At 43.4% G+C, this 25,260-nt stretch overlaps 1 protein-coding gene across 6 annotated transcripts in view; it reads right to left on the reverse strand.

The window, feature by feature from the left end:
* Positions 1-25,260, reverse strand: part of MTUS2 (microtubule associated scaffold protein 2) — a 701,667-nt gene that overhangs the window by 139,455 nt on the left and 536,952 nt on the right. For all 6 annotated transcript variants that reach the window (XR_009213198.1, XM_032150562.2, XM_032150559.2 and 3 more), the window contains one exon: positions 5,836-6,047. Coding sequence is in view for 5 of the 6 variants with exons in the window: in XM_032150562.2 (XP_032006453.1) it covers positions 5,836-6,047 (212 nt within the window). In the remaining variant the exon portion in view is untranslated. The remainder of the gene's footprint in view (positions 1-5,835; positions 6,048-25,260) is intronic.

Genomic DNA, 25,260 nt, shown 5'->3' on the forward strand with positions numbered 1-25,260 from the left:
CTATTCTGAATTTCATTTTCCACTGACCATGATGTTTTGCATGACTGACACCACAGGCCAAGGGTTCTTATTACTTCAAAGAGCTGCTTGGCATAGCTGGGGGATTCTGTTCCTTGATACTGGGAATATTTTGATGTTTGGGGATTGTGCTAAAAACTTCCTTTAGCTGAAGTCCTACGAGTAAAAGCATACAGACGCTCATGGTTCTTTTAGCAAAGCACTGTGGGGGCACTTGTTTTTGTGACGCATAATATTCTTTCAGAACAACAACCATAGGAACCATTGATTTACCTTGAATTTACCACTTCACTAGCACTCTCTACTGTGTTATGTGCTGAATAACTGTCAGAAATGCCACCGTAAGTGCTCACATTTTCTTTAAGCCTTTAGTTATTCACGATAAAATTAAGGGAAGAGAAGATAATCGCAGAGCATCGTTTATAAGTGGGAGAGGCACAAAACACTATGTTTAAATGACCATGTTTTGGATTTAGGAAGCAACAAAGAGCGTAATGTTTTCAAGTCTGATCAGGTATAATTACTGCTCTGAGAGCTCCAGTCAGTGGGAAAATCTCTGAAATGTGAAGTCCTTTGGCTGGTGGACGTAATAGCTTCTCTACTGCTTTAGGAGCTCAGGGGCAACATTCATCCTGATGAATCCCTGAATTTAAAATCTGAATGCATTAAACAGATAAAGCTAGCAAGCCTTTATTTTCCAAAGGGGTTCTACTGCTGTCTCTTCTCTCCTCCCCTTTAACATACACCCTGCCCTGACCCACGAACCAACCAGGTGTTATGGAGCACTCAAGGTGAGCTGGGGCCAGCTTCACTATGAGGAGTTTGCAATCCATGCTAGAGCAATCACTGCATTTTTAAAAACCGTTCCCCAGGGCCTAAATCTCTATTCAGAAGCCATTAACTAATTTACCAAGGGCTTAAAGACATGCAGAGAGCGGGGGCACTCTGCAGACAGCAGGTGTCAGGTGTTCTCGTCCCAATACGCTCTTTCTTCCTCTTTGCTCACCCCACATTCTGCTCCTCTCTCCATCCTGCTCTTCCAAGACTCCTTCCTATTATCAATGATGAGGCTTCCACTTGAGCACATAGCATTTTTTTTTATGGCAACAGCTTAAACCATTAGGTCATTTTCTGTGTGTTTAACTTATAGATTGTTTCACCTGTTTTGCAATTGTGCGTTTCCCCCCTTAATACATCAAAAGCACCTTGATGATTGTGAGGACAGGGAGCAGTAGCATCATAACATAGTGGAAAAACATGGGTGTTGGGTGTGGCCTGGCCTGTATTTGTATCTTGGCTCCATCACTTTCTAATTATGTTGTCTTCAGAGGACTATGCAATCTCCCCAAGCCTCAGTTTCCCCAAGTATCATATGAGGATGACATCTACAACAGCTACGGTTGTTGTGAGGGTTAAAATAATGTCTGTTAAGTGCCCAGGACATAGTAGATGGTCAATAAATAAGAGATCTATTGTTAAAGTTCTACCTCTTACTTTTTTGAATCCTCCCTACCTATCCACCCCATATGGTAGAGGTAGAGTTGCTAAAGATTGTCTACTAATATATGTGAACTGAAGGTGAAAGGTTGAAGTTCAAATATACAAAATATATAAAAAAATACATACCCCTAACTAACAACAAGACATAGATAAAGCAAATACGGCAGAATGTTAATAAATATGGATTATGGGGTATTTGGGTTTTATTCTTTCCACTATTCTATATGAATTTTTTTTTGTGATAAAAGGTCAAATAATAAAAGCCATAAAATATATACACACTTTGAGAAGAAGGAGGCTGGTGAATTATTAATTTTTTAGTAAGCTTAGAAAGTCCAAAAATGCTTGACATATTCATTTTGAGGTCTTTTATGCCTAAACTATTTAATAACATGTAAAAAAATTCAAAACCATAATCTACAATCACATTCATTAAGTTAACAAAGAAGACAAGAATAGATATGAAAAATACTGAATAAGTATAATAAATCTTATTAAAAGTAACATGAAAATCCATGTACCCTCAGGTAATGCGTATAAAACTCCATGCTGCAGGGTGAGGACCATCCTGTGGACTGTTTCATGGATGAGCCACCAGGGGATGCTAAAGAGTAGCATTCCAGGGAACCACACAGCAAGAGCACCATCACACCATTCAACCTGACCCTAAGAAGCGCGAGTCCCTGAGAGTCACACTCATTACTACACCACTTGGGGGTCTGGGAGCATGGATATAGCAGATCTGTTTGGCCTGTGGTGAGGAGCATGCCTTGCTGCAGGGGCAGAGCTGCCTGCAACCAGCACAAGTGTGAAGCTGCTGTTGGCACCTAAGTGTGGCATCTTAGAATCCCTGGACGCTGGGCTGAGGCTGTGTTAGAGCTGACAACTTTCACAGCCACTCTGCCAGGAGCTATAAAGCATGGGACAGAGAACGGAGATTCTTATCTGGGCCTCTAATTCTTTTTCTCTAGTGGTGAGGCTTACTTCCAACACATATTTAAATTAATGGCATCAGCATATTCAGGTAAAAATTTATAGCAGCAACTGAAGCGTTATACTGGAAAATTATTTTCACTTTTATTTTAAAAATGTATTTTGAGATGGAGTCTCCCTCTGTCACCAAGGCTGGAGTGCAGTGGCGCAATCTCAGCTCACTGAAACCTCCGCTTCCTGGGTTCAAGCAATACTCCTGCCTCAGCCTCCCAAGTAGCTGGGATCACAGGCATGTGCCACCACACTCGGCTAATTTTTTTTAATTTTTTTTTTAATTTTTGGTAGAGACAGGGTTTCATCATGTTGGCCAGGCTGGTTGAGCCTAGCCACTGAAAATTATTTTTTAAAATTATTTTTAAAGTACATTCCAGGCCAAGCTCTTCAGGGGCGTTGACTGTGTTTTCACCTTCTCCCACTTGAGTAAAATCCTTGAGGTAGATCTTGACAGATTTCTTTGTACTCAGAAAAGAATGTTCGATTGAATATTTGTTCAAAAAGTGCCTTTGCCAGCTGGGCATGGTGGCTCATGCCTGTAATCCCAGTGCTTTAGGAGGCTGAGGCAGGAGGATCACTTGAGGCCAGGAGTTTGAGACCAGCCTAGGAAACATAGTGAGACCCATCTCTATAAAGCATCTTTGCACATTAATTCACTACATTCTCACAATGACTTTGTGAAGAGTTATTATGAATTCTATTTTAAATGGAGAAAACTGAGATTCCAAGTTAATGACTCAGCCAGGGGGAAAGAGAGCAAGGACAGGGATGTTATTCCTACAGTGATGACGACGAAGTGCACAGAGGCAGGAACTTGCTCAAGGTCTCACCACTGGATCGGGGCAGAGATGGAACTGACTCTGGGTTAGCACTGTGTCCTCTCTCCACCAGAGCATGCTTTGCAGATGAATATGCTACAATGTACAAAAGATACACATGCATTCCTTACAGGATGGAATTCTGGCAGGGCCTTCTAACCGGTAGAGCAAAGAGATGGTGCATTTTCAGGCTATACAGGTCATGCTTCCTCAAAGCTGGCATGCTCGGCTCAGACTATGTCTCATTCACAATAATAGTGCATGGGTTTCTCACAAGTGTGACATGGGGTATCTTGGGTTCTCCTGACCTGGTAATTTCAAAGGGCTCCACTGTTGAAGGTTCCAGGGCTGCTTTGCCTCTTTTTTCCCAGATTCTCCACCCCATGTCACACCTCCTGGTCTAATTCAGTATTACTAGCAAATTCTCAAATCCATCACCTTAAACTACATGGCATGCATGACGGCCTGCATAAAAGCCACTGATTATGTTCAATTAGGACTTTAACTTTTTTTTAAAAAAACATTTTATCTTCTGTGTTTTCTTCTGGCATTTATCTGGAGAGAGAGAGAGAGAGAGAGAGCGTAGAGATCAGAAAGACAGAGGAAAAAATACATTGTGTGGGAGGTGAAATGCCACGGTCATTTTTGAAGCCCATTTGGAGTTACTGGTTGTGATTTACTGAAAAGAAAATGAAATTCATGTCCACCATCTATCTTGCTGAAATGTCATGCCAAGTGTAGCTGTAGTAGCAGGGAGGTCCAGTGGAGATGCCTGCAAATCACCTGCCAGCCATTGTTGGTCTCTGGTTTGAGAGCCATGTGCATGCTACAGAGAAGTAAAACTCCCAGTCTGCAGGCCAACGAGGAATTTTCCTGGAACATGGAAGTGCATAACTACAGGGAACTGACCCCTAATTTTGGCACAGTTACTCTCTCCCCTGCCATGATCCCAAAAGTGGGGCCTAAAAGCTCCAACTTCTAAAACACAGAACATATTATCAATATATTATATCAATATCTATTGCTTTGTCCATCATATGAAACCTTTATCAAGGGCTTGTTCTGACTCTTTGGATGATGTCTGGAAGGCAGAGTCCCAGAGCAGGCAGCGTGACTAAAACAGGATCACTGAACTTCAAGGAACAGCCCTGTTTTCCTCTTTAGGTACAACTTGACAGTCAGTGGGAAATAAGACGAATCACCTTCCCTAATTACAAAAATGCTCATCTTGACCATGGCCAGTCAGGCCTCTTGGGCTCCTTGAAGATGTGATTGTAACTTTAATTCTTACAGGGGTGGGTGTTCGGCTATTTTATGCAAGCTTACCAGATCACATCATGCATCATGACTAGACCAGAAAGGAAGGTATGAAATTCACACTGGCCATTTTCTGCTGGGGTTAAAATTCTGGTTGGGGAGGAGGCTGAAACTATTGGTAAAATGGAAATTTCAGGGCTATACTCATCTTGTCATTTATCACCACAACAGATTGATAAATGGCTCTTTCTGTTGAAAGCTTTAAACAAACAAAAATAACAACAAAAAAGAGCAGCTCAGGCTTCTATACTAGAGTAGAGGGGAAGGTGAAGGATGTCATAAAAGGCCAAAAAGGAAGTTGCCAGGGGATGTGGAGCCACTTCACATTCTTCTGCTTTTCTTTTCAAATTGACCAGATATTTTGTTAATTCACTTTCTTATTTGGAGAGCATTTATACAGCACTTTTACTTCCTCCCATGTATAGATACCAGGAGGTCCATATGTGAACCTCAAAAATGTGCATTTATGTTTATGCTTTTTCTCTCCCAAGCACACCTTGGTGACTTCAAGGTGGAGCACAAATGCAGTGGGACACTAGGTTCCCACCTCTGTTCCCTGGGGAAAGGCTGGGAAGCTTAACTGCTCCATGGTTAATAACAGATTCAGTATACACACACAGATCCAGACATGTGCAAAGGAGAAACCAACCTCTCTGCATTTTCAGAAAAATTGAGGGTACAGGGAGAATCCGAACCTCACCCCATGCTGCTCTGGGAACTATGAGCATGGCCTTGAGAAGAGTCCCAGGCCAAGCACATTCCATTGCCCATCAACAGCCAATGTGGACGGTACTGGGGCCCTGTCTCCCTTTGATGTGATGTGAGCAGAAATGTCGAAAAGTGACCATCACCCCCTCGAAAATGCAAACAACCACATGCTCCATTTGCTGCAAAGATCCCACCTTCAGAAATGTTCCTGTATATCCTTTCCTTTCATTTTTTACATAATTTCCTCTTTTGGAATGAAGATGATTAATGATTCTTCCCAGACATATTTCTTTCACACCTAAGGATAAACGTAGCTCTCCAAAGATGATGGGATGCCTCAGGAGATTCTGCTTGAACTCCTGAAAATCCAAACTCCACTCTGACCAAAACTCAAACCCAAAACAGCAACACACACAAACAGCCATCACCATCACCACACTCTCCTCCAACCAAAATGCCCTCGGACCTTCACGAAATGGGGCCTCACCTTTCTAAAGAAATGCTGCGTGGCCACGGCGAGGGCATCAAAGCCACAGATGGCCCTCTTCAGCTCCCCTTGCGCGACGCCCAGCTGTCTGGTCTGCCGCTCACACCGCTCCTTCAGCCGCTGCACCAGCTGCCGCTCAGCCTCACGGGCCTGCGGGTCCGGCTTGGGCGGAAACCCATTTCGAGCTGCCGCAGTCCTCTGCTTTGGGTATCCTGTGAGAAAGAAAAGCAAACCCCAGTCACCTGTGAAAAAACACTGAGCACACATGTGACAACAGCTTCTTATTACACAAGGAGGTCTTCAAGTGGTAGAGAAGAAATTGCCCACAGTTTGTCATTTTTAAGGAATGAAAAGAAAAAACAGTCAGGGACTAAAATTATTGTTCCATTAATATGGTTGTAAGTGCAAGGTTTCATGCTTGGAAAAAGGATAATAGACAAAATTGCCAAATTCCTTCCAGCTTCCGACACTTCTTCTAGGCTTGCTTGGAGAGAGAGAAGCTTTTTTTTTTTTCTTAAAGGAGATTACTCTTGGACAATGTCTAATGGGAAATTAATCAGTCAATCCAGATAGAAGTCAGACTTATAATCGTCTAGCAACCTTTTAATTGGGCACCAGAGAATAACACCTCGATGCCCCTTTCTTCGCCTTAGAGGCTGCTCTAGTGACCCTTTTCTTCAATGTCACGTCCAAGTCACAGCCCTGGCTACCTCTGCTCTAGCGACTCCTGACTTTAAATTCCTGCGACACCAATGTATTGTGAGGTTTCCTGCAACATATCCCTCCAATGTGACTTGATGCTTCCTCCATGGCTAAAGGTGCAGTCTGAGCCACCATCCCCTCTCACTCTCTGATGGGAAGCCCTGCTTCCTCTCTTCCTTTACTACACCACAGCCAGAATGACCTTTGCACACGTGAGGCAGGTCATGACCTGTGTGGACCCCTCTGCTCACTTTCTCTCGCAGTAAAAAGAAAGTCCACACACCTTACCGTGGCCTGCAAAGCCCTCTGCAACTTGGCCCCTGCCAGGTGAATGTGAGGGGCTGTGGGGCCACAGAAGAAGGGGCAAGGAGCTCTGCCTGGGGTTGAGGACAGGGTTTTGGGCATTAAGGAGAAGTGATTTTTAGGGTGAAGCTCAAAAAAAGAAAAGGCAAGGTCCCCCTATGTAGCACAGAGGAAAGCACTCCACCACAGTCCAAGACCTGTGGGTGGGCAGGTGTCTTCCTCTGGTCCCTCTGTGGGAGGCGCACGCAGACCTGGGACCCGCAGGCAGTCGGAGAACCCCTGCCGTTGACAATGGGCTTACAGCTCAAAGACACTTCGCTCTAGTAGATCACACTCCTACAGGACATGACACAGACACTGCCCAGCACAATCATAAATCCACTCATATTTCAAAGGTTTTCTTCCTCTTCTTTTTTCCTCTCCAAGATACCAGGGAGCAACATATAAAACAAACCAGAAAATGGTAGCCCCTTCAGTACCTGGTGTACTGAGACAGCGCAGAGTAATGAGTTTGTGAATGTGCAAGTGGCCTCATCTTTTAAGGGGAAAGTGGTTAATTGATCTAAATGCTTCTAGTGGTTAATTTAAGGGGAATCACGCTAATTTTAATTAATTCCTTCTCCTCTTAAAAAGTCATCAGAGATTGCCATGGCATATCTTAAATTATTCTGACTTAAAGGAATAGCAGAATGTGAAATCACTGCTTCATAGAAACTGTGTTTATGATAGCAGAATACATAATATTCCAGAAAACTCGCTTGTTGTAGGCAAATCAACCTGAATATGTACTTTATCTCAAGATTCTCAGTGCTGAAAACAAAACAAATATGACTACTAACTAAACATCATCAAGAAAAGGTGAGAGATTTTATTGCCTGCATTAAACTCTAAGACACAGCCTAAGACCAAAGACAGATATTTTTTTCCCACAATTACTGTTTTCCATTTTATTGCTATGGCTGGTGATTTTCTAAAACACTTCAGTGCTTTAATTCATTTGTTGAGGTACCAGGTGCCTGACACTGTTACAATAGAAGGCACTTCTTTTAGAAATCTAAAGGAAATAATAAAACAATTTCCAGCTCAGTGAATTAGAGCTAATTGTAACCTATGGTACAGAGAGTCACCTCTTGAGCTTGTGGACGTTAGCAGGCACTCACACTGTCATGCATTTTTGGCTGTTAGATTTATTTCTGGGTAGGATAGCTCCTAAGAACTACCACCTTTAATAATAATAATAATATCATCATCATCATCCTTATGTTAGAAATTATACTCAATGGTAAATGGACAATATAAAAGGATTCAGTGAAATTCTATTCTTGGCACTTACTTTGATATTGGTGTCATTATTATATTGCTTTTACTCACCTATTCAAAATTCCAGTGTTCTACTGAACAACAGTGCAAAAAGCTCACCTCTTCTTCTGGGGCCAGCGAACAACCTGCGTTCTGAGCTAAGACAGAGGCTCCCCTGACAACACCCACTTTTGGGATCAACACACCAAGTGAAAGTTTAGCTGCTTTGTGAAACCAAACTACCTTGTGAAACCAATCCTGCTTCAGGACAGTGGCACTCAATCACTGTCAAAGCATAGATTCAAGGCTCCGGCACCAGTGCTAAGACTTTAGGAAGAAGAAGCTGAGAAACAAAGTTGGTTGTAGAGTTCTCTATTGCTTTAAGTTGAAAAGGGTCCTGCCATTCTCTAAACATATCCAGCGTGACTTTGCCTAGGACTGATAACCATTGTACTGTCACTGGCAGTCTTTTGTCTTCACTAAAAACAGTATTCTTTCTCGTGCTGTCGATCTTTGTTACTACTTCTATAGCTGATTCCCTGATGTACTGTCTGTCACCTCCTTTCCTGTCCACCCACATGTCAGACCGTCCCCAGGGTGGTGCATAAAGATTGCAGTTCAGGTTCACTGCCACCTTGGGGACAGAGAGCTTATGTTGAACGAAGATCACTGACACAGCCAGCTTCAGCTGTTTCAGAACAGGTGTTTGCTTCTCATTTTTCTCTCAAAAGCCAGCAAATAGTGAAGCTAGAATGCACATCTGCTTAGGAAGTACCAGGTTTGTGGGATAATTAGATGGCCAACTTCTGGAGGGTGGTGGTCACAGGCAGCTCACAGGGCACATGGTGGGCCTGGGATGAGAAGTGGTATTGGTGTGGTGGTGACCCACTCCCGACCTCTTCCCCATCGTATTTCTCAGGAAGAGCCACCATGCAGGCTCTAAAGGAGGGGCATGTCATGTTCCCCCATGAAACTTTTAGATGTAGGAGTGTTTTGTTATCACCTCCTTCCCTGCTCCTTGCAGTATTTCTTTTGCTCCTGGGGTGGTCTAAGGTTCAAAGCAGCAAAGCAGGCAGGCATGCCACTGACCTCACTATGCAGACAGCCAGAACCTACTTAAGACTCTTTCCAAAGAAGCAACGCTCTGGCCTCCTACAATGTCTTTCTGATTTCCACCCAGCTGAACTAGGAAACGGATATTAGTGAATAGAGGCCTTCAACACAGGGCTAATCAATCGATTCAGAATCTTTAAATGAAGGGAAAATAGAGTAGAATTGCCAATTTCTTACTGACTGGCCCTAGTACACTTCCCAACTGTTAATGAGCCTTATCTCCAATGTACTTCCTTTTCTGTGTGAAATATACAAGCAGAAATACCTAGATTAGTGTTTTGTCATGACCTACACACAAAGCTGATTTCACATGCATGCTTCATGTCATGTGGTTTTTGGCCACAAAAACATTTGACACCTTCTTCAGCACTTCCTCTGTGAATGAGACTGTGCAAGGCACAGTGGGAAATGAAAATAAAGCCAGTCCTTGCCCTCAGGCAATCCATTGTCCTGTAGGAGCCTGGCCAGGCCTGGCTGTTGGTCTTCTGACCGCCTTGCCCAGGGCTCTTACCAGTTAAGAACATTGCTGAACCACTCTACAACATCTCCAACAGATCTCCCTGGTTTGGGTGCATACTCTTAATCTAGAAAACCCTCCTGCCATCTAAATGTTACCCCAATCATAATTTCTTTGTAGCCATCCTACTGGCTACAGAACTCTGGTTAGGAGAAGATAGAATCCATGCTGATCTCAGTGGCGGCTGGCAACTGTGAGGCCTCCAGGGAGAAGCTGGTGACCTTCTACAGTACAAAGGTGGACGCAAACAGTTTGCGTGCAAAGGCTAGGCATTGCGTGCAAAGGCTGAGCACTGGAGAGGACACGGCCCTTGAAAATGGAAAGAAAATATTAAAAATTCATCGGCAGCCATCCAGTCCCTATCCAGAGGATTGTAATGGATGAAAAAGCTTGGTTTAATTTTAAAGCTGGAAAGCTTAACTGACACAATAGCAAATAGTGCAGCATGAGAACCTCGATATTTATAACATCAGAGATGGCCCGTGACCTTCACACCATAGACAAGAAGGCAAATAATTATAGGACAGAACTTTGATAGCTTCCCACTTAAAGACAAAGCACTTCACGGGTTTGGTCAGCATCGTGACAGATAGCAGGACACTCTAGGGAGTCCCTGCGCTGAGTTCTTCGTGGACTCACACAGGCTTTATTTTTATCAAACCAATCTAAATTTATTTCAGAAAATTTTGCCCAGTGGCCCACTATTTTCCTACTTAGTACTGACAATGGCTTGGCTGGGGTGAGCTGGTGGTGGGGAGAGGCTGAGCAGATGGCATGTGGGTAGGGATTTCCTTCCAGCCAGTCCTAAGTACAGGTGGGGGCAGGAATTACAAATTTGGGCAGCACCAGGTCATCCCATAAGTACGCCCTATAGGAGCAAGGTACTCCCAAGGTAGGAGCAGATTCTTTTGTATTTTGATGTACAGAAGAACTGGAAAAACAGGAAGCTACAATCAGGGTTTCCAGATCTAACAATAAACACTTTGTTCATATAACCCACTCTCTAGACAAGATAAAACGTGGCATACAATATTTTCAACTTTAGGAAACTTATTGTTATTTACAAGAAGTACAGGTGCTATTTATCAAGGTAAATCTGAATCCCTTTTTTCTCCAAGGGTGAAAAATAGTGGCTTAATAGTATTATGACAATTGCCAAATTTTTACATTCAAATATAGCTACTTCTGGCCAAGATGAAGTAAGTGGTATTAGACTTACCCTCTCATTTGAAACCAGCAAAAAAAAAAGAAGAAAAAAAGCCCAAAATATACAAGACAATGGTTTTCAAGACATTAAACTGTAGGCAATGAAGCACAGTGATCCCTGAGAATCGGAAAACAAACAAGGTGAGTCTACAGTTGCTTAAGCTCATTGCCCATGTGACTTTTCAAACTGTGATGCAAGGAACTGGGGGACTCAGGTGGAGCCTGGAGGTTTCTCTGAGTTGAGAAAGTGGATCTAGGGGCTCAGGGAGGTCAGGAGTTAGCGTGTACAAGGTAGGGTACCAGAGAGGATTGAGCTCCACAGAGAGAATTCTGAAGATCTGAGGAGTGACCTCCAATTTTCAGCCAGGTTCTGATCAGTGCATACTTGCCTGTGGAGAGAGGATCTCAGGATGGGGACAGAACTCTGCCAAGGATTAGTGGGACAATACTTAAGAGTCCACCAAAGGCCACAAATAGTTCCTGTTCCCAGCAGCTAGCACGGAACACCTCATAATTCATGGGGCATCAGGTAAAGCACTCAGAAGGGTTTTGCTCAGTAGTGTAGAAAAATTAGCTGGGAAGAACTGCTGATCAGTACCTGCCTAATAAGGCTGAAAAGCAAAACCCAGAATGATCAGCCTCCTTCCAAGTGACATAACTCCAGAAAAAAGCTGAAGAATACTATGGGGGCTAGGCATGGTGGCTCACGCCTGTAATCCCAGCACTTTGGGAGGCTGAAGCGAGTGGATCGCTTGAGCCTAGGAGTTAGAGACCAGTCTGGGCAACACAGCAAGACCCCACCTGTATAAAAAATACAAAAATCAGCTGTGTGCGGTGGTGTGCGTCTGTAATCCCAGCACTTTGGGAGGCTGAGGCAGGAAGATTGCTTGAGCTAAGGTTGACAACCCTGGGCAATATAGTAAGACCTTGTCTGTACAAAATCCTTAAAAAATTAGCCAGGTGTGGTGGCACGTGCCTGTAGTCCTAGTTACTTGGGAGACTGATGTGGGAGGATCGGTTGAGGCAGGGAGGTTGAGGCTGAAGTGAGACATTATCTTGCCACTGCAGCGATGGGCAACAGAGTGAGACCCTGTCTAAAAAAAATACTATGACAATAAAAATATATCCAATACTCATAAAGGAAAAATTCACAATGCTTGTCATCTAAAAAACATCCCCTGGCATGTAAACAAGCAGGGTTACACAACCCATAATGAGAAGATGCAATCAATTGAAACTGACCAAAAAATGACACAGATAACAGAATTACTAGATAGGGACAGTTAAACGTTACTGTAAATATATTTAATATGTTTAAGAAGCTAGAGGAATAACTTAACATGTCAAGTAAGACAAGGAAGACAAAAAAGACCTAAATAAGAACTGTAGAGAAAAAAATGCCAATGTCTGAGATGAAGAATACACTGAAAAGATGAAGAGTAGATTAGATACTGCAAAAGAAAAGATTAGTGACACAAATTTTCTTAGCAGCATTAATGATACTAGGCAAAAAGTGGAAATGACCAAAATGTCCATCAACTAATGCATGCATAAACAAATTGTTTTATATCCATATGACAGAATATTATTCAGCCATCAAAAGAAATAAAATACTGATTCATGGATGAACATTAAAAACATTATATTAAGTGAAAGAAACAGACACAAAAAGCCCCAAAGTATATGATTCCGTTTATATGAAACTTCCAGAGTAGATTAAATCCATGAAACAAAAAAGTAGACTAGTGGTTGCCAGGGATCACTGAAATGTACACTTGAAAACGGCAAATTTTACGGTATGTGAATTATAGCTCAACTAATAAAAAACACTCAAAAAGGATATTTTGATAGGCCCATTTGGACATGGGGATATTTGGCTGCCATTTTCTCAAAATGCTGGCATCAAAACAGCTGCATCAGAATGTCTGATCTTTAAAATATGGTCTCTGCTATCAGGAAGGCTGGAGCTACGGAAGACTGAGAGCTCTGATGTGTTGGTGCTTTACATGCATCATCACTCACCTTCACCATAACCCTGCAGCATGGGGAAAATTTCCATTTCACAGAAGAAGAAACTGAAGCTCAGAGAAGTTGTATAATTTCTGCAAGGTCACACATGATTCACCAAATCAGGATTTAACTCAGTTCAGTCTATTTTCTACTAATATCACCTGGCAAGATTTAGAAAATGCAGGGGAAGGGTTTCTAGTGAAGGCAAGTAAGAACCAACACTTGCAGATGCATGCAAGAAGAGAACAGGCAGATGGGGTTGTTCAAAGAAGCAAAGGAAGGAACAAGTTTCAGAAAGAAAGCAGTAATCAATAATGTCAAATGCCAATGCTAAGGAACAGGACACATCTATTAAGAATTACTAAGGCCAGGCACAGTGGCTCACTCATGCCTGTAATCCCAGCACTTTGAGAGGCCAAGGCGGGACAATGGCTTGAGCTCAGGTGTTCGAGACCAGCCTGGGCAACACAGAGAGACCTCATCTCTACAGAAAAAAATAAAATTAACCAGGTATGGTGGTGCACGCCTATAGTCCCAGCTGCTTGGAAGGCTGAGGTGGGACGATTGCTTGAGCCTCGGAAGTCAAGTTAATAAAAGCTATCTATGACAGTCCCACAGCCAACATTATACTGAACGCGGGAAAGCTGAAAGCATTCCCTCTGAGAACTGGAACAAGTCAAGGATGCCCACTTTCACCACTTCTATTCAACATAGTACTTAGAAGTCCTAGCCAGAGTAATCAGACAAGACAAAGAAATAAAGGGCATCCAAATCAGTAAAGAGAAAGTCAAACTGTCGCTGTTCACCAATGATATAATGGTATACCTAGAAAACCCTAAAGCCTCATCCCAAAAGCTCCTAGAACTGATAAATGAATTCAGCAATGTTTCAGGACACAAAATCAATATACACAAATTAGTAGCACTGTTATACAACAACAGCAACCAAGCTGACAATCAAATCAAGAACTCAACTACTTTTACAATAGCCGCAAAACAAACAAACAAAAAAACACTTAAAAATACATTACACCTAACTAAGGAGTGAAAGACCTCTACAAAGAAAACTACAAAACACTGCTGAAAAAAAATCATAGATGACACAAACAAATGGAAACCCATGCCGTACTCATGGATGGATAGAATCAAAATTGTGAAAATGACCACACTGCCAAAAGCAATCTACAAATTCAATGCAATTCCCATCAAAATACCACCATCATTCTTCACAGAACTAGAAAAAAACAATTCTAAAATTCATATAGAACCAAAAAAGAGTCCACATAGCCAAAGCAAGGCTAAACAAAAAGAACAAATATGGAGTCATCACATCACCTGACTTCAAACTATACTTTAAGGATACAGTCACCAAAACAGCATGGTACTCATATGAAAATAAGCTCATAAACCAATGGAACAGAATACAGAACCCAGAAATAAAGCCTAATACCTACAGTCAACTGATTTTCAACAACACAAACAAAAACATAAAGTGCAGAAAGGACACCCTATTCAACAAATAGTGCTAAGGTAATTGGCAAGCTGCATGCAGAAGAATGAAACTGGATCCTCATCTCTCACCTTATACAAGAAAATCAACTCAAGATGGATCAAAGATTAAATCTACAAAAATTAAAGAAACCATAAAAATTCTAGAAGATAACATCAGAAAAACCCTTGTAGACACTGGCTTTGGCAAGGATTTTATGACCACGAACCCAAAAGCAAATGCAATAAAAACAGAGATAAATAGCTGGGACTTAATTCAACTAAAAAGCTTCTGCACAGTAAATGCAATAATCAGCAGAGTGAACAGACATCCCTCAGAGTGGGAGAAAATCTTTGCAAACTATGCATCTGACAAAGGACTAACATCCAGAATCTATGAGAAACTCAAATCAGCAAGAAAAAAACAAATAATCCCATCAAAAAGTGGGCTAAAGACATGAATAGACAATTCTCAATTATATAAATTGCCAACAAACATGAAAAAATGCTCATCATCATTAATCAATCAGGGAGATGCAAATCAAAGCCATAATGTGACAACCACCTTACTCCTGCAAGAATGGCCATAATCAAAAAATCTAAAAACAATAGATGTTGGTGGGGATGTTGTGAAAAGGGAACACTTGTATACTGCTGGTGGGAATGTAAACTACTACAAATCACTATGGAAAACAGTGTAGAGACTCCTTAAAGAACTAAAAACAGAACTACCATTTAATCCAGCAATCCTACTGCTGGGTATCTACCCAGAGGAAAAGAAATCATTTTACAAAAAAGATATTTGCAAACACATGTGTAGAGCAGCAGAATTCACAATTGCAAAAATATGGAATCAGCCCAAATTCCCATCAATTAACGAGTGGTTAAAGAAAATGTGGTACAAACGTACTATGAAATACTAATCAGCCTTAAAAAAGAAAAGAAATAATGGCATTCACAGCAACCTAGATGAAGGTGGAGACCATTATTCTAAGTGAAGTAACTCAGGAATGGAAAACTAAACATTGTATGTTCTCACTCCTAAGTGGGAGCTCAGCTATGAGGATGCAAAGGCATAAGAATGATTCAATGCACTTTGGGGACTTGGGGAAATGAGTGGGAGGAGAGTGAGGGATGAAAGACTACACATTGCATGCAACGTACACTGCTAGAGTAATGGGTGCACCAAGACCTCAGAAATCACCACTAAAGAACTTATACATATAACCAAACATCACCTTTTCCCCAAAAACTACTGAAATAATTTTAAAAAATAAAAGCAAAAAAAGAGAAATGACATTAGTGTTCAGAGACAGACAATCTATTCATGAATGCACGAAGGCTGGAAATTATAGGAAATCCACATAAAATCAACATTGCCTGTGCTAAAACAAAACCTGATGACTCCATTTTCTTAAGAGCAAAACTGCAAAAAGTGACATTAACATCCATCCTAGAAGAATGAAACACATATCACCTTTACTGAGTAAATGATTTGTTTCTCCTTGAAAAGAGTATCCAAGTGTATTGTGTTCATTTTCACACTGATCAAAGAGAGCACCCTTCTGTCAACAGGCATCTGCAGTTTTCAGGACCTGGCAGAAATTCTATCTTCCACCTTTAAAGGTCAGGCACAAAAGTAGAGGCAGCTGCTAGGCCCCTCTGCCCACAGCCAAGTGACTGGGACCATCAGTGGGAAGGAGGGAGGCTTGAGCTTCCCTGGTCCCCCAGATCATCTGGGTGCTGCCCTCCCCCGCTGCAGCTGCGTCCGGTGATGTCCCCGATTCCGCGAGGCACCAGCCTGGCCCGTGCGGAAGGAACCCTATGGCCAGAGGGTGCCAGCTCGCGATGCTTTGCGCGCTTTCTGGCGTCCTGATTCCAAGGGTCACCAAGCTCAGCACACTTCGCCCCGGCCGCAGACTTCGGAAACTTCTGGAAGCTGAATTTCTAAGGGAACGTCCCAACTACTGCATTGCTGTCATGGGCAGCTATCTGAGCTGGTACGTGGGCTGGCCCCGGACCATAGTGTGGCCCCGGGCCAGGGTGCCGCCCCAATCCCAGAAACACCTGGCCCTGCGGTCCACGCCCCTTCTCCGCTCCCAGGTCAAGGGTGGCTGCAAAGTTGTCTACGTCAATGGGAAGCGCTGGGTCCGCACCCGGCCCCTCCCCACCGCTCCTCCCAACTGGGACTATGCCCGCATCCAGAGAGAGATGGTCCCTGAGGGCTGGAGGCGCTTTCCCAACAGGCCACCGCTCCTGAGCATCACCGGGCCGGACTTTTCCGAGGCTCACCCGGCCTACATGAAGGAGTGGCTTTGGAAGGCCCGGCACCCCCGGCCCGTCTGAAGCCTGGTGACAGTGAAAATCGCCCCGCCAGAGCACAGAGGGGAGCCTGTATAAGCGTCACCTCCCCCCAGGCCCCAGATCCCTGTGCCGGGGAGACCGTGTGTAGGCCCTCAGCCAGTGCAGCAAGGGAAAAAGGAAATTTGACGAGCCACTCTGGTTTGAGGTCCCAGACACCAAGTGTAGCAAGCAGAGCCCGTCACCCAAGCTATCAGCTTTCAAGCCCATCAGGAGACATGGAGAGGTCCCCGCCTTTGTGCCCAGGCCTGGGCCGCTCAGAAGCCTCCACTCTTCAGCAGCAGTGTCTTCCAGGAGAAGCAGCCTCCCCTCAGCCTGCCGCCTGCCCTACTGCAGGAAGTAGGCAGGCCACAGCCCAGTTGAAGAGCCACCTTGGGAGCTCTAGGAGTAGGTGCAACAATGTCTGTCTTGGGCCTTCCTACACCCCAAGGAGCCGCCCCGGGAGGACCATGTACGTCTGTGCACACCCCTTGCAGCCCAGCTTAGAGTCAGGGCCCTGCCATCTTCTCCTGAGCTTCCACACTGCCTCATCCTATTGACCCTTGTTTTACCCCCACAGGAGCCACTGACCCCACCAGGGCACTTCCCACTGCTTCACCTGAGCATTCTGCAAGCCCCAGCCCCGCCTCTCCTTAGCCTGCGGAGCCCACACTGAAGAGACCGTGTTGCTCTCAAAACCCTGACCTTTCCCCTGCCTACCCACTTCTGCCTTCTCCCCAGGAACAGGAGACAGGCATATCCTCCATTTTCACAGTTTATATAGTTAAATATTTGTTCTTTTAAATAATAGTGTCTTTATTAAAAAAATAACACTTCTCAAAAGAAGACATTTATGCAGCCAAAAAACACATGAAAAAATGCTCATCATCACTGGCCATCAGAGAAATGCAAATCAAAACCACAGTGAGATACCATCTCACACCAGTTAGAATGGCCATCATTAAAAAGTCAGGAAACAACAGGTGCTGGAGAGGCTGTGGAGAAATAGGAACACTTTTACACTGTTGGTGGGACTGTAAACTAGTTCAACCATTGTGGAAGTCAGTGTGGCGATTCCTCAGGGATCTAGAACTAGAAATACCATTTGACCCAGCCATCTCATTACTGGGTATATACCCAAAGGACTATAAATCATGCTGCTATAAAGACACATGCACACGTATGTTTATTGCGGCACTATTCACAATAGCAAAGACTTGGAACCAACCCAAATGTCCAACAACAATAGCTGGATTAAGAAAATGTGGCACATATACACCATGGAATACTATGCAGCCATAAAACATGATGAGTTCATGTCCTTTGTAGGGACATGGATGAAACTGGAAACCATCATTCTCAGTAACCTATTGCAAGGACAAAAAACCAAACACCGCATGTTCTCACTCATAGGTGGGAATTGAACAATGAGAACTCATGGACACAGGAAGGGGAATATCACACTCTGGGGACTGTTGTGGGGTGGGGGGAGGGGGGAGGGACAGCATTAGGAGATATACCTAATGCTAAATGACGAGTTAATGGGTACAGCACACCAACATGGCACATAGACACATATGTAACAAACCTGCACATTGTGCACATGTACCCTAAAACTTAAAGTATAATAATAATAATAATAAAATAATAATAAACAAATTAAAAAAAAAGAAGGCATCTTAAAATACAGGCCAGTGGAAGCACGTGCTTATTTTAAGGAGAATGGAGTTGAATGTGAAAATTATTTGATGGAATTCAGAGGTAACATATCCATGAACTGTTTTGCTGTGGTTTTGCATGGAGGTCCCCACACAATTGTCATCCCTGGGAAGACTGCGGGAGAGGACATGGGGCTCCAGGCAGCTAAGGACGCATGGCCTCAGTCTAATAAAATCAGATGCTCCTCAAAAAAAAAAAAATAATAATAGAAATCAGTTGCAAATCCTTAAGCAAGAAAAGAAAAATTCAAGCCACACCTCACACTATATACAAAAACTAACTCAAGTGGATCATATACTTAAATGTAAAACCTACATTTTTGTGACTTTGGGTTATACAAGTTTGTTTGTTTTTTTGTTTGTTTTTTGAGATGGAGTCTTGCTCTGTCGCCCAGGCTGGAGTGCAATGGCATTATCTCCGCTCACTGTAACCTCCGCCTCCCGGGTTCAAGTGATTCTCCTGCCTCAGCCTCCCAAGTAACTGGGATTACAGGCTCATGCTGCCACACCCAGCTAATTTTTTTTGTATTTTAATAGAGACTGGGTTTCACCATGTTGCCCAGGCTGGTCTTGAATTCCTGAGTTCAGGCAATCCATCTGCCTGGGCCTCCCAAAGTGCCAGGATTACAGGTGTGAGCCACCGCCTCTGGCTGCAAGTATTTTTTAGATAATACCAAAAACAGTGTACAAAAGAAAAAAATCATGAGTTAAACTTAGTTAAAATTAAGAACATAACCTCTTCAAAATGTACTGTTAAGAGAATGTGAAACAAGCCCTAGACTATGGGGGAAAACGGCATATCATTTAACTCATATAAGAATTACAGAAAGAAAAGGTAGGGTGGCTGGCAAGATGGTCCAGTCATGGCCAGGCACAGTGGCTCATGCCTGTAATCCCAGCACTTTGGGAGGCTGAGGCGGGCAAATCATGAGGTCAAGAGATCGAGACCATCTTGGCCAACCAACATGGTGAAACCCTGTCTCTACTAAAAAAAAAAAAAAAAAAAAAAAAAAATTAGCAGGGCATAGTGGCACACACCTGTAGTCCCAGCTACTTGAGAGGCTGAGGCAGGAGAATTGCTTGAACCCGGGAGGCAGAGGTTGCAGTGAGCCGAGATTGCGCCACTGTACTCCAGCTCAGGCGACAGAGTGAGACTCCATCTCAAAAAAAAAAAAAAAAAACCAAAAAACAAAAATTAGCCAGGGGTGGTGGCAGGCATCTGTAGTCTAGCTACTCAGGAGGCTCAGGCAGGACAACCACTTGAACCTTGAAGGCAGAGATTGCAGTGAGCCAAGATTGTGCCACTGCACTCCAGTCTGGGTGACTGAGTGAGACCCCATCTCAAAAAATAAAAATAAAAAATAAATAAAACAGCTCTGGTCTGCAGCTCCCAGTGAGATCAACACAGAAGGCGGGTGATTTCTGCATTTCCAACTGAGATACATGGCTCATCTCATTGGGACTGGTTAGACAGTGGGTGCAGCCCACGGAGGGTGAGAGGAAGCAGGGTGGGGCACTGCCTCTTCTGGGAAGCACTAGGGGTCTAAGAACTCCCTCCCCTAGCCAACAGAAGCCATGAGGGACTGTACCATGAGGAATGTTGCATTCGGCCCAGATACTGCGCTTTTCCCATGGTCTTCACAACCCACAGACCAGGAGATTTCCTTGGGTGCCTACACCACCAGGGGTGTGGGTTTCAAGCACAAAACTGGGTGGCCATTTGGGTAGACACAGAGCTAGTTGCAGGAGTTTTTTTTTTCATATGCCAGTGGTGTCTGGATCACCAGTGAGAGAGAACTGTTCACCCCCCTCGAAAGGGGGCTGAAGCCAGAGAGCCAAGTGGTCTAGCTCAGCAGAACCCACCCCCACAGAACCCAGCAAGCTAAGATCCACTGGCTTGAAATTCTCACTGCCAGCACAGCACTCTGAAGTCAACCTGGGACCCTCAAGCTTGGTGGGGGAAGGGGCATCTGCCATGACTGAGGCTTGAGTAGGTGGTTTTCCCCTCACAGTGTAAACAAAGCTGCTGGGAGGTTTGAACTGGATAGAGCCCACCTCAGTGCTGCAAAGCTGCTGTAGCCAGACTGCCTCTCTAGATTCTTCCTCTCTGGGCAGGGCATTCTGAAAGAAAGGCGGCGATCACAATCAGGGGCTTATAGATAGAATTCCCATCTCCTCGAAACAGGGCATCTGGGGAAAGGGACAGCTGTGGGTGCAGCTTCAGCAGACTTAAATGTTGTTCCTGCCTGCCAGCTCTGAAGAGAGCAGTGGATTTCCTGGCACAGCGCTGGAGCTCTGCTAAGGAACAGACTGCCTCCTCAAGTGGGTCCCTGACCCCCATGCCTCCTGTACTGGGAGATACCTCCCAGCAGGGGTCGACAAACATCTCATACAGGAGAGCTCCGGCTGGCATCTGGCAGGTGCCTTTCTGGGACAAAGCTTCCAGAGGAAGGAAAAGGCAGCAATTTTTGCTGTTCTGCAGCCTCCACTCATGATACCCAGGCAAGCAGGGTCTGGAGTTGACCTCCAGCAAACTCTAGCAGACCTGCAGCAGAGGGGCCTGAATGTTAGAAGGAAAACTAGCAACAGAAAGAAATAGCATAACATCAACAAAAAGGACGTCCACACAAAAACCCCATCGGAAGGTCACCAACATCAAAGACCAAAGGTAGATAAATCTATGAAGATGAGGAAAAACCAGTGCAAAAAGGCTGAAAATTCCAAAAACCAGAATGCCTTTTCTCCTCCAAAGGATCACAACTCCTGGCCAGCAAGGGAACAAAACTGGATGGAGAATGAGTTCGATGAACTGACAGAAGTAGGCTTCAGAAGGCAAGGTAAGGAATCTAAGAACCTTGAATAAAGGTTAGAAGAATTGCTAACTGGGGTAACCAGTTTAGAGAAGAACATAAATGACTGGATGGAGCTGAAAAATACAGCACAAGAACTTCATGAAACACACAAGCTTCAGTAGCCAAATCGATCAAGCGGGAAAAAGGATATAAGAGATTGAAGATCAACTTAATGAAGTAGAGGGTGAAGAAAAGATTAGAGATAAAAGAATGAAAAGGAATGAACAAAGCTGCCAAGAAATATGGGACTATGTGAAAAGACCAAACCTATGTTTGATTGTACCTGAAAGTGATGGGGAGAAAGGAACCAAGTTGGAAAACACTCTTCAGGATATTATCTAGCAGAACTTCCTCAACCTAGCAAGACAGGCCTATCGGGGGAACCCACCCCCGATAATTTATGTAGGTTCTTTTCTATTTTCCCTAAGTGTTGGCTGGTCTGAGAAATACAGGGAAAGAGTACAAAAGGAGAACTTTTAAAGCTGGGTGTCCGGGGAAGATATCACATGTTGGCCAGTTCTGTGATGCCCCCTAAGCCACAAAACCAGCAAGTTTTTATTAGTGATTTTCAAAAGGGGAGGGAGTGTACGAATAGGGTGTGGGTCACAGAGATCACATACTTCACAAGGTAATAAAATACCACAAGGCAAATGGAGGCAGGGCGAGATCACAGGACCGGGGTGAAATTAAAATTGCTAATGAATTTTTGGGCACACATTGTCATTGATAACATCTTATCAGGAGACAGGGTTTGAGAGCAGACAACTGGTCTGACCAAAATTTATTAGGTGGGAATTTCCTCATCCTAATAAGCCTGGGAGCACTACAGGAGACCGGGGCTTATTTCATCCCTTATCTACGACTGTAAAAGATAGCTGTCTCCAAAGCAGCCATTTCAGAGGCCTCTCCTTAGGGACGCATTCTCTTTCTCAGGGATGTTCCTTGCTGAGAAAAAGAATTCAGCGATATTTCTATTTGCTTTTGAAAGAAGAGAAGTATGGCTCTGTTCCACCTGGCCCACAGGCAGCCAGACTTTAAGGTTATCTCCCTTGTTCCCTGAACATCGCTGTTATCCTGTTCTTAAGGTGCCCAAATTTGATATTGTTCAAACACATATGCTCTACAAACAATTTGCACAGTTAACGCAATCATCACAGGGTCCTGAGGCAATGTACATCCTCCTAAGCTTACGAAAATGACAGGATTAAGAGCTTAAAGTAAAGACAGGCATAGGAAATCACAAGAGTATTGACGGTGGTGAAGTGATAAATATCCATGAAATCTTCACAATTTATGTTCAGAGACTGCAGTAAAGACAGGCGTAAGAAATTATAAAAGTATTAATTTGGGGAACTAATAAATGTCCATGAAATCTTTGCAATTTATGTTCTTCTGCCATGGCTTCAGCCGGTCCCTCCGATTGGGGTCCCTGACTTCCCGCAACACAGGCCAACATTCAAATTCAGAAAGTATACAGAACACCACTAAGATACTCCTCGAGAAGAGCATCCCTAAGACACATAATTAGCAGATTCATCAAGGTTGAAATGAAGGAAAAAATGTTAATGGCAGCCGCAGACAAAAGTCAGGTTACCCACAAAGGGAAGCCCATCAGACTAACAGCAGATCTCTCTGCAGAAACACTACCAGCCAGAAGAGAGTGGGGGCCAATATTCAACATGCTTAAAGAAAATATTTTCCAGAATTTCATATCCAGCCAAACTAAGCTTCAAAAGTGAAGGAGAAATAAAATCCTTCACAGACAAGCAAATGCTGAGAGATTTTGTCACCACCAGGCCTGCCTTACAAGAGCTCCTGAAGGAAGCATTAAACATGGAAAGGAACAACCGGTACCAGCCACTGCAAAAACATACCAAATTGTAAAGACCATTGACACCATGAAGAAACTGCATCAACTGGCAGAATAACCAGCTAGCATCATAATGACAGGATCAAATTCACACATAATAATATTAACCTTAAATGTAAACATGCTAAATGCCCCAATTAAAAGACACAGACTGGCAAATTAGATAAAGAGTCAAGACTCATTGGTGTCCTGTATTCAGGAGACCCATCTCACGTGCAAAGACACACATAGGCTCAAAACAAAGGGATGGAGGAATATTTACCAAGCAAATGGAAAGCAACAAAACAAAACAAAACCAAAAAAACAGGGGATGCAATCCTAGTCTCTGATAAAACAGACTTTAAACCAACAAAGATCAAAAAAGGCAAAGAAGGGCATTATATAATGGTAACGGGATCAATGCAACAAGCAGATCTAACCATTCTAAATACATATGCACCCAATACAGGAGCACTCAGCTTCATAAAGTAAGTTCTTAGAGACCTACAAAAAGACTTAGACTCCCACACAATAATAGTGGGAGACTTTGACACCCCATTGTCAATATTAGACAGATCAATGAGACAGAAAATTAACATGGATATTCAGGACTTGAACTCAGCTCTGGACCAAACAGACCTAATAGTCACCTACAGAACTCTCCACCCCAAATCAACAGAATATACATTCTTCTCAGCACCACATCACACTTATTCTATAATTGACCACATAATTGGAAGTAAAACACTCCTCAGAAAATGCAAAAGAATGTAAATCCTAACAAACTGTCTCTCAGACCACAGTGCAATCAAATTAGAACTCAGGATTATGAAACTCACTCAAGGCCGGGTGCAGTGGCTCAAGCCTGTAATCCCAGCACTTTGGGAGGCTGAGGCATGCGGATCACCTGAAGTAGGGTGTTCGAGACCAGCCTGACCAACATGGAGAAACCCCATCTCTACTAAAAATACAAAATTAACTGGGCATGGTGGTACATGCCTATAATCCCCACTACTTGGGAGGCTGAGGCAGGAGAATCATTTGAACCCAGGAGGTGGAGGTTACAGTGAGCTGAGACCACGCCATTGCAATCCCGCCTGGGCAACAACAGCGATACTCTATCTCAAAAAAAAAAAAAGAAAAGAAAAGAAAACTCACTCAAAACCGCACAACTACAGAAAAATTGAACAACCTGCTCCTGAATGACTACTGGGTAAGGAATGAAATTAAGGCAAAAATAAATAAGTTCTTTGAAACCAATGAGAACAAAGACACAATGTACCAGAATCTCTGGGACACAGCTAAAGCAGTGTTTAGAGTGAAATTTATAGCACTAAATGCCCACAGGAGAAAGCGGGAAAGATCTAAAATCGACACCCTATCATCACAATTAAAAGAACTAGAGAAGGCCGGGTGCGGTGGCTCATGCCTGTAATCCCAGCACTTTGGGAGGCCGAGACAGGCAGATCACAAGGTCAGGAGATTGAGACCATCCTGGCTAACACGGTGAAACCCCATCTCTACTAAAAATACAAAACATTAGCCGGGTGTAGTGTCGGGCACCTGTAGTCCCAGCTACTCGGGAGGCCAAGGCAGGAGAATGGCGTGAACCCAGGAGGCAGAGCTTGCAGTGAGCCGAGATTGCACCACTGCACTCCAGCCTGGGCGACCGAGTGAGACTCCATCTCCAAAAAAAAAAAAAAAAAAAGAATTAGAGAAGCAAGAGCAAACAAATTCAAAAGCTAGCAGAAGACAAAAAATAACTAAGATCAGAGCAGAACTGAAGGAGACAGAGGTAAGAAAAACCCTTCAAAAAAAATCAATGAATCCAGGAGCTTGTTTTTTGAATAGATTAACAAATTAGATAGACCACTAGCCAGACTAATAAAGAAGAAAAGAAAGAAGAATCAAATAGATGCAATAAAAAATGATAAAGGGGATATCACCACTGATCCCACAGAAATACAAACTACCATCCAAGAATGCTATAAACACCTCTACACAAATAAACTTGAAAATCTAGAAGAAA

Source organism: Hylobates moloch, unplaced genomic scaffold (genome assembly GCF_009828535.3).
Source record: "Hylobates moloch isolate HMO894 unplaced genomic scaffold, HMol_V3 SCAFFOLD_4, whole genome shotgun sequence".
Classification (NCBI taxonomy): Eukaryota; Metazoa; Chordata; class Mammalia; order Primates; family Hylobatidae; genus Hylobates; species Hylobates moloch.